The sequence below is a fragment of the Hemitrygon akajei genome, chromosome 11 (assembly GCF_048418815.1).
Source record: "Hemitrygon akajei chromosome 11, sHemAka1.3, whole genome shotgun sequence".
In the NCBI taxonomy this organism is placed as follows: domain Eukaryota; kingdom Metazoa; phylum Chordata; class Chondrichthyes; order Myliobatiformes; family Dasyatidae; genus Hemitrygon; species Hemitrygon akajei.
In genome coordinates this window covers 27608191-27629680 of record NC_133134.1, presented here as the reverse complement: position 1 = coordinate 27629680, position 21490 = coordinate 27608191, and the positions used below count along the sequence as shown (strand labels likewise).

General features: G+C 38.1%; 1 protein-coding gene across 1 annotated transcript in view; it reads right to left on the bottom strand.

Annotated features, from left to right (window-relative positions):
* Positions 1–1571: 1571 nt before the first annotated feature.
* The window catches only part of nomo (nodal modulator), a 58198-nt gene continuing 38279 nt past the window's right edge, over positions 1572–21490 (bottom strand). Inside the window, exons 22-31 of the mRNA XM_073060530.1 lie at positions 18828–18954; positions 17965–18078; positions 16053–16180; positions 13408–13549; positions 11714–11797; positions 9640–9750; positions 8536–8637; positions 8287–8406; positions 3736–3828; positions 1572–2121 (exon numbers count right to left, since the gene is read on the bottom strand). Of these exons, the coding sequence (XP_072916631.1) occupies positions 1990–2121; positions 3736–3828; positions 8287–8406; positions 8536–8637; positions 9640–9750; positions 11714–11797; positions 13408–13549; positions 16053–16180; positions 17965–18078; positions 18828–18954 (1153 nt within the window). The 3' untranslated portion in view covers positions 1572–1989. The remainder of the gene's footprint in view (positions 2122–3735; positions 3829–8286; positions 8407–8535; positions 8638–9639; positions 9751–11713; positions 11798–13407; positions 13550–16052; positions 16181–17964; positions 18079–18827; positions 18955–21490) is intronic.

Sequence of the window (21490 nt, the reverse complement as noted above, 5' to 3'; positions counted from 1 at the left end):
TAAATGTATTTGCACTGTTCTTCAACACCATATCAAGTGGATTAGACTAGATGCTAAGGTAATTAAATTCTATCCATATGGAGTTGCAAGCACACAAATAGAATACTGAGCAATGATTAAAAAGATACCAAATGGATGCTCAGCAGAAATAAAACCCAGACCTGTAAAAGTGCTGATGAGGTCCCTGCAAGTTAATGGCCTTCAGGAGACAATTCAGGGAGCTGCAATATAGGGAGATGCAAAAATGTCAAATCACGTCACTGGCTATGCTCCATGCAAGCCACCATTTCTAATCACATTTACACAACTTTTTTTTGAAAGTCCTTCAGCTCTGGAAAAACATCACTGAAGTTGTCAGAAACCCTTACTAATTTTTGTAATTTCCTAAAGGGAAAACAAAAACAGAATTTCCAGTCTCTGTATTGCTGTTTCCTGGCAAGATACAGTACTAAAATCTGTACAGTACTGAGGTTTCTCAATTCTCCCCTCAGTACGAACAGCAACACTTCACCCAAACTTGTTATTGCTTTATATATTTTCTATAACCCCTTGGCATTTAGTTTCCAACCCAAAAACTAACTGGAATACCTACTACAGCTTTGGAGTGAGGGGCTGTTTTGTGAACTAGTGTGCTTCAAATACCACAGCACCAATCCTACTTCAATTCAAACCTTCAGATTATTTAACTAAAATCCACAAACCCTGTTACAAAATATTTGCTTGTTATAACTAGTTACTTCAACACTAAACATTTTTCCAGAGAACAATATGTAATCTAAATAGGCCAAGTGGTGTTCAATTGCCAAATGATCACTGTTTACTGAGTTCTAGTTCATTTCATTATCATTCAACCATGCATGAATACCCGAGAATACAGCCAAGCAAAACAGCGTTCCTCCAAGACCAAGGTGCAAAACACAGTACCAACAGTCATACACAGCACAAGGCACATGTAGCACATAAAATAGCAATAACACAGCCTCACTAAAAAAATAATATAGCCCAAGTCCCTAAATAACACGTCCCATTGATTGATAGTGCATGAATTTTGTTGGCAAGAACAGCCCTCAGCATTCTGCAGCCGATCACACACACACAATCCAGCTCGTCTGAATGAACACTGGAGGGCAGCATCGACGGGAGCTCCCCAATCGAGCTCCCCAATCGAGCATAAACACTACACCACATGGCCACCGGTCTCTCTCCTCGTGGGCGACTGTGATAGGTAACATCCTGACATAAGGCTTATTACACGCTACAACCAAGGCCACGCGGCTCCTCCATCGTAGGTCTCAGCTATAAACCAGTGAACCTGACTTGCAGAATTCTAAGTTAACAACTCAGTTACCGAGAATATTAAATTAAAATAAACCATTATTATAATGCAGAAAGCAAATCAATATTCAGCTAAACTTCCTCAGAAAACTAACATTTTAAATACATCTGTTTTATTCATACAAGATAACTACAACAATCATAAATAATGTGCAGCTACCAACTAAGGGAATTAATGTGTAGAAGGATAAAATAAACCTGTAACACTAATCAACAAAGCAAAATAAGACAGGAAATAAAATTGTGAAAATCTTCTTTAATGTAGGAACCTTGTTTTCCAGCATTTGTTGTCATCTATTGAAGTCATTTTACCACATATTCAAATGGCTCAGTTCAGAAACACAGGACAAGCAAATATAAAACAAATTGTTCTGCTTCTTGGTTGAGTTCTCACAACAGCAAAAATAAATTAACATACCAGCTGTTAAATCATAATTCTGTCCAATATTTCCCAAATCTTTTAGTCAATTCAGATCATTGATCAAAAACAAATGCAACCTCAGTTCATTATAAATACCATTCAAGGACGTTAGGAGGTTAGCAGTTTAAAAAAAGGCTCTTAACATAACAATGAGTGATTTCAACAAGAGAAATTATTCATTGTATAAAGAGCAAGAATGCCATAGAACTGATATGTAGGTCTTCCATCATTAATTATGTGCGCCTTGTCTTTGGTCTTTTGGTTTGTCTTTTTGCTTCCTCTTGACTGATGCCATCTGAACCACCTTGGCTGAGAGCCCGCACACCTTGTAACCGATTTACCAACTGCATCAGCAATGGGATAAGCTAGAGGAGAAAAGGTCACATACATTATTTTTAAAACATTGAACTACTCAACCAAATGGGAGTGAAATCCTAATGATGACATTTTCTCCTAAAGTAAGCTTAACTGTAAACAAAATTATGTATTGACCACTCATTTTTAGAGAAGACAGTCTATTTTCAAATCCGGTATGAATAATTAAAAGGGAAGATCTGACTATTTTATTTGCCCAAAAAAAACTTTGCAGGAACTCATTGCACAAAAGCTACCGGTAGTTCAACTCTTTCTCATCAAGTTCAGTTTAAAAGAACAAGCAGTTATGGAGAGCTTGCAGCCAATTAAAGGCAATAAGGACAAATAAAATACTGAAAACAATCATTTCAATTTTTGTGCATAGCTTAATCTTTAAAAAAAGAGAAAAATAACTAACTCAAAGAAGCATAATGTGACAAATACAGTATATTTATGATTGCATACAATATAGTATACAACAGCTCCACAGTTTGTCTGAAAAATTAATGTCACGTGAAATTGGATTCCATGAGCTACTTTCAAATCAAAGGTAGTACAAATGAAATATATTCATGTGTGCTCAATAAGATTACAACAAAATCTTTCTAACTACAAATCCTCCACATGCTAGCATTTTAGGGCATCATCATGATACAATTCTTTGTGTATGAAATATGTATTAATAAGTTTCAGGGTTTATAATTGCCCTTGTAAAACAAAGCAACTGGCTTTAATTAAAGTTAAAAGAGTTCCTGTGCCTTCCTGCTAATAGCATTATTTGGGAATTGAGAGAATTAGCATTGGATGTAAATTAATGGATTATGAAGGATATCCAGTAGAAATATAAAGAGCCCACAGCATATTGGAAAGTTTAGTTGTTGCAGGAGCACCTACAATAATTTCCACTAAAAACATACAAGTTATTCTGCTGTATAAATGATCAGAATTTGAAAACCCTGCAATTTTTTTCACCGTTGAACACATTGGATATCTCTATTGTTCATGAACAACAAATATAACTTGTTTTCTTCCAATATTACAAATTACAATAAACCTGAAACATTGCAAGAAGCAGGCAATCATTTAAAATAAAAAAGCTGGTAGAAGTGAATTCAAATGTGTATTTACTTCACCTTGTTTGAACAGAAATACCAACACCCAAACTGTTATCGAAGTGTTGTTAAAATCAGTACCAGTATGACAAAACTTCAAATAGCCTGAATTTTCTCTTTTGTCTTAGATAAATGACAAGCCTAAACACTAATTGGATCAATCCTGAAATAAATCCTTGAATGAAATACTGTTGAAAAAGTTGATTGCAACACTGAAATGCTGTCTCAATAACCCAAACACTTGGCTCCAATGATAACTTGAAGAATACTCCTTAAAATATTCTAATTTTGAACTTCCAAAGGCTCTTCTTTTCTCTATTAGATTAAACAACTCATTGGATCTTATTATTTTTAACACTGAATTTTGAAGTGCTATTTGTTTCATTAGTTATGCGTTTTCATAATCTGGTGTACAACTGTTCAGTTTAAACAATTCATTTTAAATACACAAATGTTAGCTTTTATCAATAAAATGTCCATATGCAGCACAAAGTGCTTGAAACAGAAGCTTACCTTATCATGATTATAACCAGCCAACAGCAGGAGCAGAGTAAGGGGCAGAGCAATGTATGACCCCTGGGCAACATCCTGCTCAGGTAGTTTTCTCTGGAAAAGGACAACAATAAATGATAACATTACGGGCAAAACAAGAACAGGTTGTTTTATGAATTTATTTCATATCCATTAGAATCATAGATAAAGGTGATGTTCATAATGGATTATAGGTTCCAATAGAAGGTAACCAAACACGTTGGTGTGTGCTTAAAATATGTTTTTGGTATCACTGAGAAGGCTGGCCAACAATTGCCTATACCCGGTTACCTGGGAAAACCACTGATTTCAGCCACAAAATACACAAGTGATGACAGGCTATTAACCAAAGGTGCATAAGTGGATGTGTAACGTACCTCTAGTGACATGGGGAGTTACTGAATGGCTACTCCTCTAAAGTTTTCAGCCTATCTCTAGAACTTTGTAATCTACTCAGCTCGTGTAACGATGAGAATTCTGCACCCTTGAAAATCAAATCAACTGCAGATAACTTAATAGAACATAGAACAGTACAGCACAGTACAGGACCATCGGCCCACAATGCTGTGCCAACCCTTAAACCCTGCCTCCCATATAACCCCCTACCTTAAATTCCTCCGTATACCAGTCTAGTAGTCTCTTAATCTGAAATAAAACTAAAATGGTGGAAACTGTCTTTAATTCCATAACTTTCCTTCTCTTCAAAATCAGCTCCCGTGCTCCATGTTGACATTCTGGATTCTGGAAACATGCCACTACTTTTTCCTTCTTTAAAAAAACCTCAAATCTTTCTCTTTGACCAAGTTTGCAGTCAACTATCCTTGCATTTCATATGGTTCTGTCACTTTCTGCTTCTATAATGCCCCCTTCAAAGTTCAAAGCAAATTTATTATCAAAGTATATATATGTCACTAGACACAACCTGAGGTTTATTTTCTTGTGGGTATACTCAGTAATCCAAAAAAACATGATACAATCAATGAAAGATCACACCAAACAGGGTGCTAACCAGTGTGCAAAAGACAACAAGCCGTGCAAATATAATTGAAATTATATAGACAGAAAGGCAAACAAACAGACAAGAACATGACACGAAGAATCCTTGAAAAGTGTCCATAGGTTGCAGGAACAGTTCAGTAATGGGGTAAGGGAAGTTATCCTCTCTGGTTTAACAGACTGATGGTTGAGAGGTAATAACTGTTCCTGAAACTGATGGTGTGAGTCCTGAGGCTCCTGTACCTTCTCCCTGATGGCAGCAGTGAGAAGAGAGCATGACCTGGGTGGTGGGGGTCCCTGATGATGGACTCTGCTTTCTTACGACAATGCTCCTTGTAGATGTGCTCAACAAGAACAGCTTTATCCATGACAAAGTGGGCCATTTTCACTACCTTTCATAGGATTTTCTGTTCAAGGGCATTGGTGTTTCCATACCAGGCCATGATGCAACCAGTCAATATACTCTCCACCACACATCTGTACAATTTTGTCGAAGTTTTTGATGTCATGCTGAATTTTCGCAAACTTCTAAGGAAGTAGAGGCACTGCCGTGTTTTTCTTGTAATTGCACATCTGTACTGGGCCCAGGACAGGTCCTCTGAAATGATAACACTGAGGAATTTAAAGTTACTGTCCCCTTCCAACTCTGACCTCCCGATGGGAACTAGCTCACGGACCCCCGGTTTGTTCCTCCTGAAGTCAATAATTAGCTCCTTGGTCTTGCTGACATTGAGCAAGAGGTTTTTGATGTGGTACCTTTTCAATCTTCCTCCTACGTGCTGATTCGTCAGTGCCTTTGATTCAGCCAATGACAGTAGTGTTTGCCAGCAAATTTAGATATGGCATTGGAGCTGTGCATTGCCACACAGTCATAAGTGTAAGCGAGTAGAGGGCAAAGTATGTAGCTTTGTACTGCATCTGTACCGATGGGAGATTGTGGAGATGTTGCCAATCCAAAACGTCTGGAGTCTGCAAGTGAGGGAATCGAGGATCTAATTGCTCAAGGAGGTATTGAGGCCAAGGCCTTGAAGCTTATTGACTAGTTTTGAGGGGATGATACATTCAATCTCGTGCAGTAGTCCATAAAGAACATCTCTGCCGTCCAAATGGCCAGGGTTAAGTGAAGGTCAATGAAATGGCACCTGTAGTGGACCTGTTGTGCTAGTAGGCAAATTGGAGCACATCACACACATGTACACTCAAGATTAAATTTAAATAGCAGAGCCAGTAGTTCTACGCATAAGTGCCTTCTTTGGAACTGCTGACTCCAGTCAGTGATGTTTACCTTAATATTTCAAGTTTAATTTGTGGGTTGCAGAACCTGGATGCAATTTAGCGTGCTATGAATGGATAATCGGATTTTGTTGATTCTCATTTACTTTAGCAGACTTATCTCTTGCCATCCTGGAGTTGCAAGACAAAGCCTTATCATGCTTGACAATCTGCTTGTTACCATGTTAATTTGTGCTGCACCACCGTAAAAGCTTTATGTCAATGCGAAAGTTGCAGTATAAAACATTCCAAATTTATTTAACTACTGTAATGAGACAATGTTTATATGTTTATAGTCAAATAGCAGACATGAATCAGTCAGCAGGCCAATTGGTAAGAAAGTAGTCTGCTTAAAAAGCAACTTCTGGTATACTTGTTAAATGCAAAATAGTATGTTTTAAATTAATTAGATAATAGCAGTTAAGATAACATATTGTATTATTTTGCTTTCCAAAAGGCTTTCACTACAAATCTAAAAAAGTTGAAGTAGTACAGTGTTCACCAGGGTAAAAATTGATCAAAATTTAATTTTTCTTTATTTTCATAGAAGAGCAGACCACAAAAGGCCCTTCAGCCCACTGTGCATGCACTAATCACATTTTTTTTATTAAATTTTTTGAAAATTACAAAGAATAAATGTAATGATAAAATAGCGAAAGAGAAAAAAAATAATATTGACTCTCCCCCCCCCCCCTTAAACCCTTATCTAAAGAAAGAAAAAAAAAGAAAGAAGAAAAAGATTGCCTGGATATCGGAGGATCCCCACATGCTCCATGGAGTTCAAAATAATTTTAATTTTTATTTTTACTTTTCCCAATTACTTTATAACACTAGTCACATTAACTAAAATTAAAATTAAACAACCTTGCTTCTTCCTGTACATGACCTACATCTGATGAAGGGTATCAGCTGTTTATTCCTCTCCATAGATATTGTCTGACATGCTGTGTTCCTTCAGCATTTTCTGTGTGTTACTCTGGATCTCCAGCATCTGTAAATTTGCCTCTGTTCATGATGCATAACTCTCCTTCCCCAGTGTCCAAGAGTCTCTGAAATGCTATTATCGTATTTGCTTCCATCACAATGCCTGGTGGCCTATTAAAAAACTTGCACTGTACATCTCCATTAAATGTTTTCTCTCTGTTCTTTATAATAATTCAATTAATTTAATCTTTGGCAATGTATAATTCAAAATTCAAAATAAATTTATTATCAAACTACATATATGCTGCTATATACAACCCTGAGATTAATTTTCAAAAACCCTAATAGACTCAATGAAAGACCACACCAACAGGGCAGCCAACCAGTGTGCAAGACAACAAACTATGCAAATACAAAAAGGAAAAAAGTAATAAATAAATGAGCAATAAATCTAGAACATGAGATGAAGAGTCCTCGAAAGTGAATCCATAGGTTTGGAAACAGTTCAGTGATGAGGCAAGTGAAGTTATCCACACTGGCCCAAGAGCCTGATGGTTGAGGGATAATAACTGTTCCTGAACCTGGTGGTGTGAATCCTGAGGCTCCTGTACCTTCTTCCTGATGACAGCATTGAGAAGAGAGCATGACCTGGGTGGTAGGGATCCTTGATGATGCTCCATGTAGATATGCTGAACAGTGGGGAGGGCTTTATCCATGACAGACTGAGCCATATCCACCACTTTTTATAGGATTCTCTGTTCATGGACATTGGTGTTTACATATCAGGCCATGAAGCAACCAGTCAATATACTCTCCACCACATAGCTATAGAAGCTTGTCAAAGCTTTAGATGCCATGCTGAATCTTCGCAAGCTTCTAAGGAAGTAGAGGCACTGCCATGCTTTCTTCATAATTGCACAAGTGCTGAGCCCAGGTCAGCTCCTTTGAAATGGTAACACTGACGAATTTAAAGTTGCTAACCCCATCCATCTCTGATTCCCCAATGAGGACTGGCTCATGAGCTTGATGTGCTGCTAGGCAAATTGGAACAGATCCAAGTCGCTTCTCAGGCAGGAACTGATACGTTTCATCACCAACCTCTCAAATCACTTCATCACTGTGACGCAAGTGCTACTAGACGACAGTCAGTGAGGCACGTTCTTCTTGGGCACTGGTATAATTGAAGCCGGCTTGCAGCAGGTAGGTACCTCAGACTGCTAAAGTGAACACTTCCAAAGAACAGCCAAATCAAATTATATATTCAATTTTCTTAACTATCAGCACAAAAATTACTTTGCACAAATATTCTGATTAATAATCTCAAAAATATTCTTCACTTACCGAAGGGGTGAATAGAAAGGTAACGTGTTTGTGGTAGCCTGTGGCACTGAAGGATATCTGGGGCAAGGTGTACTCATAAAGTGATTTAGGCAAAGTAGACTCCAATGCAACTACGTAATTCTGCATGAACAAACAATAAAGCAACTTATTCTTTTCTATATGTGAAATAAAATCTCCATTAAGCCAATAAAATTTAATTATGTAAACATTACTTGGCTGTCCAATTCTATAAAATGAAGCACTTTTTACCTCTCCATCTCTTAGCAGCGGTGGGAAGTGGAAAAAGAGGGACTGACCCAGTGACACAGTTTGAATGGGGTTGTCCAAGTTTTCACTTTTGTACAGCACCACCTGAACAAGTTAAGCAGATCTATTTTAACCTTCTTGATAGATAGATAGATAGATAGATAGATACTTTATTCATCCCCATGGGGAAATTCAACATTTTTTCCAGTGTCCCATACACTTATTGTAGCAAAACTAATTACATACAATACTTAACTCAGTATAAATGATATGCATCTAAAATCACCCTCTCAAAAAAAACATTAATAAATAGCTTTTAAAAAGTTCTTAAGTAGTTTACTAAAATACATTGAATGGTAACTTAAGCTCAGTCCTAACCCCGGCACTTTAACATATCTTGCCCCTGGCGGTTGAATTGTAAAGCCGAATGGCATTGGGGAGTAATGATCTCTTCATCCTGTCTGAGGAGCATTGCATCAATAGCAACCTGCCGCTGAAGCTGCTTCTCTGTCTCTGGATGGTGCTATGCAGAGGATGTTCAGGGTTTTCCATGATTGACCGTAGCCTACTCAGCACCCTTCGCTCTGCTACCGATGTCATACTCTCCAGTTCTGTGCCCACGACAGAGCCCGCCTTCCTTACCAGCTTATTAAGACGTGAGGCGTCCCTCTTCTTAATGTTGCCTCCCCAACACGCCACCACAAAGATGAACAAATATAAAGTATCAAATAGATTACATCTATTCATATCCTACTACAAATTATGAAATCTTATTAAGTTCACAAAGCTGTAACTTGTCAGCTGGCAGCAACTTTAAGATAGCATTATGCATGCCATCAGGGGTTTGACACCATGTTCCACAATCTCAATATCACTGCAGCAATGAGTTACAAACTGTGAAACAGATGCTTCAAAGGGAAATAGGAGAGATGAAACTGTAAAACAGTCATCAATTCTCCACCTTTTATCTTGTAGGTGATAAAAAAGCATCTTTTGACAAAATATGAGATCAGGTTATTTCCATAACCAATTTAGATCCAGGAACTGAGACAATCAGAAGGAAATAAAAAAGATGGTATCGTTTGCCAATGAACCAGTGAGACTCACCCGCAAAGTGGAAAGATGCTCTGCTGAAGTGATAATATTACCACTTAAATCAAACTGATTAATTTGTCGGAATGCTAGAATATTCACACCATCAATATCGCTGTTCTCAACCTGCACAAAAGACATGCAAAAGGATTAGATGAATTTGATTTTTAGTGTTACCAGTTTACTAACCACAAAGAAGTGGTAAGGAAAGACTAAAGTATTTAAAATCAACATCCACACTGGGACCAGCCTCCTGTGGAATTTTATAAATATGATTTTGTAATGATTAAACTGATCAAAAGTGCTGAATTGTACCAACAATTGCCCTTATTTCTGCTCAGCATCACCGGCATTCAACTGAATCTTGGATTCATTCTGATTCTGAACTCCACAACGCACAAGATCCAAGAGTTCAGTTAGAAAGGATCAAAGGGGATTGTAGGGCAGGTAGTCAGGAGGTAAAGCGAAAGAAAGGGATTCTTTACTTAAATCATTTTGTTTCATTTTAATATTTTTAAGTATTTCAGTTTTATCTATTCTTAATTAATTTTCACATCTTTAAACAAACTTTTTCTTATACAGGTTGAAACCCTATAGTTGGCATTATTGGAACCAGGCTAGAATAATGTAAGTTGCACTGATAGGTTAATTAGCTGAAGTTTTGTACAGATCTTAGTTAACTTCAGATTTTAGATCTTCAACAGTTATTATTATAGAGCCATACTCAATGTCAAAACTGGGTACACTACAAAATACAAGACTAGAGTTTGAATCTGTAGAATTTAGATACTCCTGAATATTACTGAAATTAATTAAAATACTAAATAGCCTGCAAAGCCCTGCTAAAAGTCCAGACACCATTCAGATCAAATCCCTGTACTCCAGAGTGTGGAGAGCCAGTGATACACCCTCCCCCCAACATCTGACCCAGATATGCGCAGACATTGTGTGAACCACAGAGTGCAATGCCAGGTTAAGGGACCAACAAGGTCTGGCCACAAAAACCTTTTTCCAGGTCATTCTGGACTAAAGATTTAGAAAGAACACATTCATAAAAGAAGCTTTTATATTCCACTTTTATATTTAACGTTTACCCTTTTTAATCAAATAACAGGTCTAATGCCATAAACAGCTTGATCAGACATGTACTTTGATAATAAATTTACTTCAAACTTTTTTTTGAAACTTATTTCATCCTCCTCTAAACTCTCACCAGGCTTTGCAAGGAGCAGAACAACTGCATGCAAGGTTAGCTTGCTTGAGTAACAAGTCTATCACAGTGCACATTTGAAGATGAGCAAGTGGCAGAGATTGAAAAGTAGGAACCCCTTGCCAAATGGTTGCCAGCAGCAGCCTATCCATTTTGGATACATATTGATAGTTATGTTGTAACTCAGCTGGGTAAGAAATAAGTATTTTCAATTCATCAATGTGATGCATGTGTGAAAAGCATAAAAGATGATAAAATCAGCTTATACCCTCCATCACAGGTAAAGAAAATGAGAATACTGACGGATGGCACTGTCACTATGGCACAGGTTAATATGAGGTGTCCTGCTGACTGATGTCACAGTTGCTTCACAGAAAATACCTCTACGATGGTACTTGCAGAGTAATCCTTGGTTACTATCAGGCAGAAAAAGTCAGGCTTGAAGGTATCATTGGTCTCAATGATGGGCATGGCTCTGATTATCACAAATGGGCACAACATCCTTTTCAAACTTCAGCCACTTCAACCATAAAAAACAGTATGGTTTAAAGCTAACTATCATCATCATCTTTAGAGTGACTTACTGACTTCAATATACACTCGTTAAAGTTTGCTCATATACAGTTCCACTTTAAGCTCATGTTTACATCTCAATTTTTATTTTGCTTTCAGTAAAATTCTAAAATAAGCACATTATGTGGTTTTGTATCTTTGAGATTTATTCAATGTGGCTGTTGCTCAACTAACTCCAGAATGAATTAACACCAAGAAAAAGAAAATCCACAGTACAGACATTAAGGACGGTACATGACTAGCTTCTATCTAGGTCAGCGCCAAGCTGACAGCAAAATCCAGGCCAAGAAATTCCATTCAACCAACCTGTATGGCACGATACTGTGGAAGAGCCCTTTCTATGTGGTCATTGCCTTCAACTTTCAACTGGATATGATATACACAGGTTGGCTATAAAGAAAGAACAGCAAAGTTAATTAACACTTTGTTACACACAATTTGAAACTGGTGTGCCAATAAAGAATTCCAATGAATACGTTTGCTGCCAACCAGCCAATGTGCATGTGAAAGTTACTAATGACAAAATGATAGTTGTATTTCAGCTCGAATGCACAATAGCTCAACCTCTTGCCCAAAAAGTTCCATGTTTCTGAACTCAAGAATCTGCTGCACAGAAGCAATGAGCAGAAGATACACCCGTCCCCACAATGATAGAAACAAAATTAAAATCACCTGATGGTATATTTGATGTGATCAGTGACTTTATTAAGAAAAATAATGGTTTATTAGATGGTGATGAATTCTGGTACACACACCTGTAAATATTTTGATAATCTAATACTGTCTACAAAATATTTGGTAGGACTTGCCCGACCAGTTATGTCTGTATATTACCTTCCACTCCACATTCATGGAAACTAGAATTTGCACAGAACTCAAGTAACTGGGAGCTGCAGCCTGGCTGTCACAATGAGTGTGGGTCATTACTAGTGTCACTGGATAGACTCCAACCCTTACAGTGGATTCCCTCATGCTGCATCAATATAAGTGATCACTGGGGGCATGTCTTACACTGGACCCATCTGACTATGTCAACTCCAAAGGGGACGTCTATAAAGAACATTGGAAAACTATTTTGTATCACTATATGTGAATTTTGACCACATTCTAATAAATGTTTTAATGCATCAAAATGATTAAAAATGCCTAGAGCCCTGTTTAGGGCTACTCTGAAGAGTGATGATTCATTATAATGCACTTGGCTATATTGATATTCTAAGCTATACTGACTGTTGTGTTGTATATCTTACTGTCCATATTATTTATTACAAATTACTATAATTTGCACATTGCATATTCAGACAGCGACATAACATAAAGATTTTTACTCCTCATGTATATGAAGGATGTAAGAAATAAAAATCAATTCAAATTTTTGGTCCTGGAGTCTGAATATACACAGGTTCAAATGCCTGTAAGGCCTGGTACCAAGTAGGCAAGAGTGGGCAGTGTAGTTGCTCAGCACTAAGACTGAGGCTCAGGGCTGTGTATGTCAACATTGAGAATACAGGACATTGCTTGGGATAAGCAGTAACCTTTCCATGTGTGCCAGTGCACTTCTTACCAAAGTGAAATCTCTGGGCCAGGGAGAACAGAGCAGTCAAGGGGAAGGTAGCAACTTCCACCTCATTAAACAGGAGATGATGAGAGAAATAATAGGCTTTCTGTCAGTTCATGAGCAAGTGCTGGCAGACTCTAGCAATGGCCTACACAAACTGTGCCAGCCACAATGAAAACTTCAGCCTGCTCAACCTCAGCCCTTACTTACTAGGAGCTTTTGCACAGTCTTAGTTTCTTTGCTTCACAACACATCAGGAGCAGGGAGGCAAAGGTCTGCACCAATGCATTTCAGTATATATGAAGCTATAATGCTAATTTTTAGCATTGATTTCACTAGTACTTATGTTCCTAGGAACAAACTCAGAACTAAAAGTACCTGATTATACTCTCTTTAATGAATTCATAATTAAATCAATGACAATTAAATTGTTATCCATTACCAGAAGACCACGGAGGCGAAATTTTCCATCTTCATCTGTTACAGTATCCTCTCCATAAATACTGCAATCCTTTTGGCCAACAGCTTCCACTGCAACTCCTTGTTCTGGTTCCCCATTCAGTGAAGACACTGTTCCATAGCAGCTTTTGTTTGAAAACAAAGTATACAGCTTAGACTTTTAAGATAAAATTTTAGACTATTTAGAATGCAAGAAATACCTTCACAAAAAAATTATGCTTCCCATCTGAAGTCTTAATAATATGAGGGTCAAGTCTTGTTAAGTTGATAAATTGTCATCTTTCAAGATTTACCACTGCTGCTAGAATTGGCAATATTTAATGAATGTAAGTTTTACCATAGACATGCAAATGGCAGTTAACAGGACACTGAAATGCATCAACACAACAAATATAAAGAAAACAGATAGCAGGATATCTATTTATTTATCTCAGCACTATCTTGGATTTAGCTTTATAAGAAAACTTAAACAAAATAAAAACTCGTATCTTTTTGTATTTACCATCATGGGTCCTTCTGAAGCTAACTGCTAAAAAGTTTGTAACAACAGCATAGCATGCTACTGCCTCTCATTCCCGCGGGGTAACATTTGACCGACAGTCAGTACCACAGAAAGCAGAGAATCCTGTATGGAGCAGCAGGCAGTGAACCCACTGGTTTGTGGTGGTTCACTGAGATATGCCACTGTTTCTTTTTAAATTGGACTGTTGAAATTGCAATGAAAATCTGAGCACTGGGGATTCATCCCATAAGAATAAAAGAGAATGCACCTCACAGATAAGCACTTACACTCACTGAGTCTGAGTTTCACATTTAAAAACGTTCCACTTCAGTTCAACTATAGTAGAATGGATTTACAATCCATTTTTTGAAGCTTATTTTAGGTTTTAACACACACTAGAGATTACAGTCATTCAAACATGAAGCATTAAATGAATTCCCTATAATTACACTATTAGTTTATTGCCTGTAACTTATCACATTCACCATTCTGTCAATCAGCAAATTGAATTTGCTTTATTAGTGACTTTTTCCTCAAATTTTCATTCAGAGCATTTTAGAATTTTTTACATAACGTACGACAGCTCAACACAGAAACTTCATGTCAGATGTAGACTTATCCAATAACAGCTGCTCCCAACCTACTCTCTCCAGCTCATGCCTAACAATTTAGCACCTTCCCCAGAAGTCCAGATCCAAACTTATCATTACCCATAACAACCTTAAAACTTAAGTTGTGATCACTGTTCTCAAAATATTCTCCCACTGAAACCCCAATTACCTGGCCAGACTTATTCCCATACAAGCTCTAGTATAGTCCCTTCACTGGTTGAGCTATCTACATACCATTCCAAGAAACCCTCTTGCAGGTGCCCAACAAATTTTGGTCCATAGAGTCATAGAACAGTGCAGCAAGAAAAAATGGCCCAAATGGTCCATGCTGACCACACCATCCTCACTTCTAATCCCAGTTGCCCTCATTCAACCTATAGCTCTCTAAGCCCTTCCCCTCCATGTACCTATCCAAATGCCTCTTAAATATTGAAACTGTACCCGCCTCAACCAATTCCTCTAGCAGCTCATTTCAGGTATTCACTACCCTCTGTGTAAAAAAAAGTTACCACTCAGGTCTATTTACATTTCTTCCTTCTTGATCTGTACCCTCTTAGTTTTGGACTCCCAACTCCAGGGAAAAGATGACTGTCCACCTTATCCATGCCCCTCATGATTTTACAAACTTCTCTGAGTCAACCCTCATTCACCTGCACGCTAGGAAATAAAGATCCAGTGTGGCCAAACTCTCCCTACAATTCAGCCCTTTAGTTCAGGTAGCATCCTCAAGTCTCTTCTGCACCCTCTCCAGCTTGACAATGCCTTTTCTATAAAAAGGTGACTGAAACTGCAAGCAAGACTCCAAGTTCAGCCTCACCAACAACTTGTATAAATGGAACATTATGTCCCAACTCCTGACGAAGGTCAGCATGCTAAACACCTTCTTCATTGTCCTGTCTACTTGCATGGCTGCTTTTAGCAAACTGTGCACTTCTGCTTCCAAGTCCCACTATTAGTACTGTTAAATAGTACTGATTCATCTATGCCTTTTGCACTAAGGAAGTCCCAGTCAATGTTGGGGAAAATTAAAGTTACCTACTACAATAGCCCTGATGCACTGACATATTTCCATAATCTTTTAATACATCTGTATCTCCCACTCCCATTGGCTACTGGGAGACCTATCATATAACCCCAGCAGAGTAACAGTTCTACCCATATTGACGCATTGGATACGCCTTTTCGTATATCCTCTAAGTGCAGCTAAGATGCCTCACCCGCCCACCCCCCCGATCAGAAATGCAACTCACTCAACTCTCTTGCATCCCTATCACATCTAAAACATCAAAACACAGAAGGCTAAGCTGCCAGCCCTGCCTATACTTCAAAGGGTCTGCAATGTTACTTTAATCTACACAAAAACATTGAGATTGGCAATAATGAATGCAATGCCTTAATCAGTTTCACACAAGAGCTATTCCCCTTGTTATTGTCTACTACTACGAAAATCACACATTTTCCAATCCAAAATTATATTTTGTGTGCATCGTGTAAATTAGTTCTACCAACACAAACCTGTAAGCAGTCCGATAGCCTGTAATTTTGATTCTAAGAGATTGTCCTTCTTGCACTTCAATCATTTGGGATGCAGGTTCAAATCGAAACTCCTTCATCATTGGTTTGAAATAGTACTGACCAGGACTCTGCAATCCAATATAGATAATAAATAACAGCATAAAGTTATTCAGTACCGATGAACAAAGATCTACCCAGGGTTGCAATTCAGAAGTCATACTCAGAGAGCCATAGACTACAGAGCATACAAACCGGCTCTTTCACCCAACTTGTCCATGCCAAATTAGTTGCCTACCTGAGATAGTCCCATTTGCCTACTTCTAACCCATATGTCTTAAACCTTGCCTGTCCATGTACTTGCCCAAATGTGTTTTAAACATTATAATTGTACCTGCCTCTGTAGTTTCCACTGGTGTACCCACCACCCTTAATGGAAAAGGTAACTCCTTAGGACCCCATTAAAGCTTTCTCTACAGTACATCTCCTCTCACCTTAATCTTTGCCTCACCTAAAGAAAAAGACTGATTTTTCAACTTTTCTGTTCCTCTCATGATTTTATAAACCTCCATGAAGTCTCTTATAATGAAACCTCTCATAATTGGGAATAAAAAAAACTCAGGTAACATCTGGGTCTATCCTCATAATTCAACTGCTACAGCCCAGGTAACATCCTCATGAATCTTTTCTGCACGCTTCCAGCTTAATGACAACTTCCTATAGCTAGGTGACAAGAACTGCACACAAATTGCCAACATCTTGTACAATTGAAGCATGAGTTTTTTTGTATAGTCCTAACTCTTGCACTCAGTGCCCTTCCCAATGAAAGCAAGTGTATCAAATGCCTTCTTCACCACCTAGTCTACTTGTCTCACCACTTTCAGCAAACTGTGCATCTGTAGCCCTAGGTACCTATGGTCTACAACACTCTCAAGGGCCCAGCAATTAACTGAGCACATCCTGCCCTGGTTTAACTTTACAAAATGCACCACATAACACCTATCAGTTAAATTCCTTGCATCATTCTGGCCCACTTCCCCAGGTGTTCAAGATTCTGTGTAACACAAACTTCTCTGTCCACCACACCATCATTTTTGATGTCATCCACCAAGTTAATAATCATGCTAACCAAATCATTGACAATAGATGACAAACAACACTAATCCTGTGGCACATTGCTGGTCACAAGCCCCCAATCTGAAAAAAAAACACAACCCTCCATTACCACTCTCTGTCTCCTTCCACCAAGTCAAATTTGAATGCACCTGGCTCGCGCACCCTGGAGCCCGTGTTAATCTAACTTTCCGGACCAGCCTACCACATGGGACTTTATCAAATGTTTACAACAAGGACTCTGCTCTCATCAATCCTCGTGTCCAACACTTCAAAAACAAACTCAATCAAATTCATAAGACATGCTTTAAAGCCATGCCCACCATCTCTCATCAGTCTTTGTCTTTCCAAACGCTGGTAGATTGCCTCTCAGAATTGAGTCCAGTTTCAAAATTTTTTAACTATTTACAAATTTGTTTTTATGAGTACATTTAAAAATGACTCAGTCATAAACTTTTTTAAATTATCTGGATTACCAAATTTGTAAGAGAACAAAAAGTTAAACTGAGCCACCTTAGTTTTTGAACCTGGAAAACTGAAGTATTTACACTTAGGGAATCAGACAGGGAACACAAGGTGGCAATAACATCACTCTAGTGTACTACCTTGTGTTCTTCGGGAATGGAGTAGGAACATTGTTAAGGCATCTTCACTATGCACCTAATATTTCTTTCAATGCACTGGAACCTCCTAATACCAATCCTGGCACCTACAGTAGTAAAACATTCTGAAGAATAAAGCTAACAGCAAACTATATTTAATATTTGTTTAATGAATTCACAGTTGATGAATTAAACATTACCAGGTTTGCAAAAGTAAGCATGCCATTTTCTTGTGTGAGCAGATTAGAGCGGAACTGTCCTCCACTAAGAGACAAAAGGACTCCAGCAAGGGGGTGTTGGTCTTCAGTTTTTATCTGTTTACAAATATAGCAATATTCACTTTTATGAAAGAATTAAAATTCAGAATTTCACAATGAACATTATACACATCATAATGAAGTATCAATTATTTTTTTATTCTGTTAACAACACCAACACAAGTCACATCTATTTTAAGGAATGGTATCGTCAGCAAGAACTAAGATTTTAAATAAAAACTCTTATAGATTGAAAATACAGCATCACAACAACTAATCTGAAGAATTTGTGCTATATCCCAAACTGATTCTAAAAATTGAATTACTTCCAGATTTGTAGATATTTGTAAGCCTAACAGACATCATCAACTTGATTAAGCTAATGTCAGAACAGCCTAACACTTAAACAGCTTAAACATTAATCCACAACAAACTTGAGGAAGAATATATCTCAACATTTAGCAGCTTAGAATTTAACCACTAAAAAACCTATAATGTCATTAAATTAGCCTTTTTAAATAAAATGAGCATGATTTTAATTTAAAATTATGAAAATAGACAACATTTGGAAGAATTCTAGATTTTAAATAAATGATCTTGTAATTAACAACAAAAAATATCAGTATTGTTAGCTAATATGATCATATAAATGTAACTCCTAAAAATGTAAGATGACATGTGCCATACAACTATACTTATTATGGGTGGCAAAAGAAAGACATTGTTCAGCAACTTCCATAAAGCTAGTTAAAAACTTAGAAACACTCCATGGTCATTATTTAATATGAATTACTCACTTAGCTTACCTCAAAAGTTATTCCTGCTAATGCAAAAGCTTTAAAATCACCAACTGTTCCTTCCATTGCGGTCAGAACAAAACCTTCCTTTTGAGCAGTTATGGAATACTCCTGGTCTCTATGTAATGGCCCAACCCTTGTTGGGAACAAAGAAATAATTATACCACTCCGGTCCTTTCAAATGCTTTAAAGCAAATGTAATACCCTTGCTTAAAGAAGGCAAACAGGAAACAGGACACTCAAGGTAAGCCAGCCTAACATCTAGTTTGGGGAAAGCTGGAATTTATTATTAATTGATATCAGGATGAATAAACTCTTCTCGGGCTTCAGCCAAGTACTGGGGTCGATTTTAACTGAAGTTTCAATGACAAACTCTGCCGTCTTCATCAGGGATTCTTGACAAAGATGGCAGTTTGTCATTGAAACGTCAGTTAAAATCACCTATACCCGGCTGGAAGCCCAAAACGAGTTTATTTGGCATATACACCAGGAAAGCACTAGATCCTTTTTTTTTAAAAAAAGTATCAGGACATCTCGGATCGAGTTCTCAGTATTCTCAAGAGGGAGAGTGAGCAGCCGGATGTCGTGGTCCATGTAGCTAATGGTCAATGACGTGGGTAGGAAGAGTGAGGAGGTCCTGAAAGGTGAGTTTAGGGAACTAGGTGCCAAGTTAAAGGACAGGACCTCCAGGATAGCAATCTCAGGATTGCTTCCAGTGCCACGTGCAGGTGGGTTTAGAAATAGTAAGATAGTGCAGGTCAACACATGGCTGAAGACATGGTGCAGGAGGGAGGGCTTCAGATTTATAGATAATTGGGCAGTTTTCCAGGGAAGGTGGGACCTGTTCCGGCGGGACGGTTTACATCTGAACTGGAGGGGGACAAGTATTCTTGCAGGTAGGTTTGCTAGAGAGGCTACAGTGGATTTAGATATGAGGGGGGAGGGGAACCAGAGTGTAGGAACAGATGTATGGGAGAAAGAAGAAAAAGAAGACAGTAAGGTTCTTTGTACTATTAGAGATAAACAGAGAGGAAGAGGTGGAGAATTTCTTAAATGCATTTATTTTAATGCTAGGTGCATTGTAAGAAAGGTGGATGAGCTTAGAGTATGGATTGATACCTGGAAATATGACGCTGTAGCTATTAGTGAAAAATGGTTGCAGGAGGGGTGTGATAGGCAACTAAATATTCCTGGATTTCGTTGCTTCAGGTGTGATAGAATCAGAGGGACAAGAGGGGGAGGTGTTGCGTTGCTTGTCAGAGAAAATATTACAGCGGTGCTCTGGCAGGATAGATAAGAGGGCTCGTCTAGGGAGGCTATTTGGGTGGAACTGAGGAATGGGAAAGGTGTAGTAACACTTATAGGGGTGTATTATAGACCACCTAATGGGGAGCGAGAATTAAAAGAGCAAATTTGCAAGGAGATAACAGATATTTGTAGTAAGCACAGGGTTGTGATTGTGGGAGATTTTAATTTTCCACACATAGACTGGGAAGCCCATTCTGTAAAAGGGCTGGATGGTTTGGAGTTTGTAAAATGTGTGCAGGATAGTTTTTTTTGCAGCAATACATAGAGGTACCGACTAGAGAAGGGGCAGGGTTGGATCTTCTGTTAGGGAATGAAATAGGTCAGGTGATGGAGGTATGTGTTGGTGAGCACTTCGGGTCCAGTGATCACAATGCCATTAGTTTCAATATAATTATGGAGAAGGATAGGATTGGACCCAGGGTTGAGATTTTTGATTGGAGAAAGGCTAACTTTGAGGAGATGCAAAAGGACTTAGAAGGAGTGGATTGGGACAATTTGTTTTATGGGAAGGATGTAATAGAGAAATGGCAGTCATTTAAAGGTGAAATTTTGAGGGTACAGAATCTTTATGTTCCTGTTAGGTTCAAAGGAAAGGTTAAAAGTTTGAGAGAGCCATGGTTTTCAAGGGATATTGGAAACTTGGTTAGGAAAAAGAGAGATATCTACAATAAATATAGGCAGCATGGAGTAAATAAGATGCTCGAGGAATATAAAAAATGTAAGAAGAATCTTAAGAAAGAAATAAGAAAAGCTAAAAGAAGATACAAGGTTGCTTTGGCAAGTAAGATGAAAATAAATCCGAAGGGTTTCTACAGTTATATTAATAGCAAAAGGATAGTGAGGGATAAAATTGGTCCCTTAGAGAATCAGACTGGACAGTTATGTGTGGAGCCAAAAGAGATGGGGGAGATTTTGAACAATTTCTTTTCTTCGGTATTCACTAAGGAGAAGGATATTAAATTGTGTAAGGTAAGGGAAACAAGTAGGGAAGTTATGGAAAGTATGACGATCAAAGAGGAGGAAGTACTGGCGCTTTTAAGGAATATAAAAGTGGATAAATCTCCAGGTCCTGACAGGATATTCCCTAGGAACTTGAGGGAGGTTAGTGTAGAAATAGCAGGGGCTCTGACAGAAATATTTCAAATGTCATTAGAAACGGGGATGGTGCCGGAGGATTGGCGTATTGCTCATGTGGTTCCATTGTTTAAAAAGGGTTCTAAGAGTAAACTTAGCAATTATAGGCTTGTCAGTTTGACGTCAGTGGTGGGTAAATTAATGGAAAGTATTCTTAGAGATGGTATATATAATTATCTGGATAGACAGGGTCTGATTAGGAACAGTCAACATGGATTTGTGCATGGAAG